The 2,119-nt window shown below is 54.4% G+C and overlaps 1 protein-coding gene across 1 annotated transcript; it reads left to right on the top strand.

Moving 5' to 3' along the window:
- Nucleotides 1-874: 874 nt before the first annotated feature.
- Nucleotides 875-2,119, top strand: LOC147982456 (uncharacterized). The gene has a single exon (XM_087516306.1). The coding sequence runs from the start codon at nt 875-877 to the stop codon at nt 2,117-2,119; it is 1,245 nt and encodes a 414-aa protein (XP_087372432.1).

Raw genomic sequence — 2,119 nt, forward strand, 5'->3', positions numbered from 1 at the left:
AGAGATGGTGGCATATATTGTCGGAGCAGGGCGGCGACGGCCCGACGCGCGGACGCCGGCTGGCCCTGACGGGCCGCCTCGGCGCGTGTGCCCGTAGGGTCGGAGGAGAGGCATGCCGGTCGTGCCGGTGTTGGAGTAGAGACGCGCGACGGGGCTCGACAGCGGCGACGGGCGACGCAAACCGATCAAGCTTAGATTGGAAAACCAAAAAGAAACCTAGATCAAGAGCTCGGGAAAAAGACTCTCTAGGACAACTGGCCAACACGACCGGCGGACGGACCCTAGGTACGGGCAACACGGCCCCTGGCGGCGGTCATGGAGGTAAGCCTGATACCATATTAGAAGGGAGAGAGACGGATTGTTGCAGAATATGATGGATGTATTATTGAGCCTCGAGGGCGAGTATATAATGAATACAAGACTTGAAGGACAAGACGCCATGTCTGAAGATAAGATAGGAGACAAATTACAAATTCTAGTCTAGACTACCTAATATATGTATATCTCTCACACAGACGACCGATACCAGTTCGGCTGGCCGACTTATATGCTTCCCTAGAATTAAGCACGTCTTGTGCTCGGTTCCATCACGTATTGTGTCCTATCCGAGTAGTAGACAAATTAATCGCCGTCTAGTTTTATATTTGCCCTGCTTTGCCCATGTAATAAATCCAGTGAGGTCAATCAGTCAACGCAATAAACATAACGAGGCACACTAGTATATCAATGGATTAAATCAAGCGTGTCGCCGTGGTGTCTACGTACGTATCCCAGTCCCACCATCTCTTGCTTCGTCGTGCACGTACGGAAAGTACTCCACCTTCATCGTGCACTTCGCGTGGTTAATCTCTCTCAACGAGACGAACCTGCCGTCATGCACGGGACGTCGTCGCCAATGGGCCTCCCGCCAGAATTGCTCCGCGAGATCTCTTGCCGCCTGCACGACCCGGCCGACTTCGTCCGTTTCCACGCGGTCTGCAAGCCATGGCGCAGCTCACACGAGCCGACAACGACTGATTATCAGTTCCTGCCATGGCTCCTCGCGCCAAGCAAGCCTGGTGATGAGTCTCTCAAGCTTAGATCCGTCTTCTTCGGCCGAAGCTACCGCGTGCCGCCGCCAATATCTGCCACCATGATGAACGGGGTGACAAGCGCCGACAGCACCAACATCCGCTATTTCACGGTTTCTCCCCTGAGCCCGACTCTTCACGAACCTGTCGCCGGAGGGGCCTTCGCTAACCCGCCTCTCTCCCCACACATCGACCGGTTGGGGAAGAACCCTAGTGGCATCATCCACAATGACGGTACCCTACTTCTATACAGCAAATACAGCAAATGCAGCAGTAGCGACCTCTACACGACCGAGTTCAGCGCGTCGCTCCTGCATCCCGGCAACGATGAGTGGACGTTTGTCCAGAGGACTTTGGAAACGCCCTGCCATGGCGAGTTCTATGCCATGTATCATGCCGGCAAGATCATTGTGACAATGTACAACAACCTCTGGCTCGTGGTGATGACACCATCCACAGCAGCAACGAACAAGGATGATGTGCTGGTCCCCACGCCACTCTGGACACCGCGCAAGTGTGACGGCTATTTCTGCGAGTACACCTATGTGCTCGAGTCTCGCGGCGAGCTTCTCTGGGCATCGGTGCACATCAAGATGGACTATCCGTACCAGGACGGCGATGGAAAGGGTGTCTGCCGCCTGGTTCGCGCACTGTGGATGTCCATGCATGTGCTTGAGGAGGTTACCGAGGGGTCGAAGAAGCTACAGTGGGCGAGGAAGGATGGCAAGAGCTTGAACGATCGCTTGTTTTTCCTGGGGTGGCCCAACAGTTTCACCATGGACGCGTCGCGGTTTGGCGTGAGCGGTGGGTTCGCCTACTTCTTGTACTGCGATGACCTGGGCCACCGCCAGCCCCATGAGCGGTGTGGTGTGTTTAAGTACAACCTCATCGACAACATGACAGACTTCATCGAGTGGCTACCCCAAGGATGGGACTACGAAATGTGCACGTGGCTCATACCCCAGCCCACCATTGCTCCAATTCATCAGGTTCTAGTTACTACTTCAAGAAGTAATAACATGATTCACATTAAAACACTTTGCCCTTGA

This window comes from Triticum urartu, chromosome 3A (assembly GCF_056163025.1).
Source record: "Triticum urartu cultivar PI428250 chromosome 3A, HENAU_Tu73, whole genome shotgun sequence".
NCBI classification, from domain to species: domain Eukaryota; kingdom Viridiplantae; phylum Streptophyta; class Magnoliopsida; order Poales; family Poaceae; genus Triticum; species Triticum urartu.

Bases quoted from the DNA above. Each gene is read 5' to 3' on its own strand.
- LOC147982456 (XM_087516306.1), top strand. From the start codon at position 875: ATGCACGGGACGTCGTCGCCAATGGGCCTCCCGCCAGAATTGCTCCGC.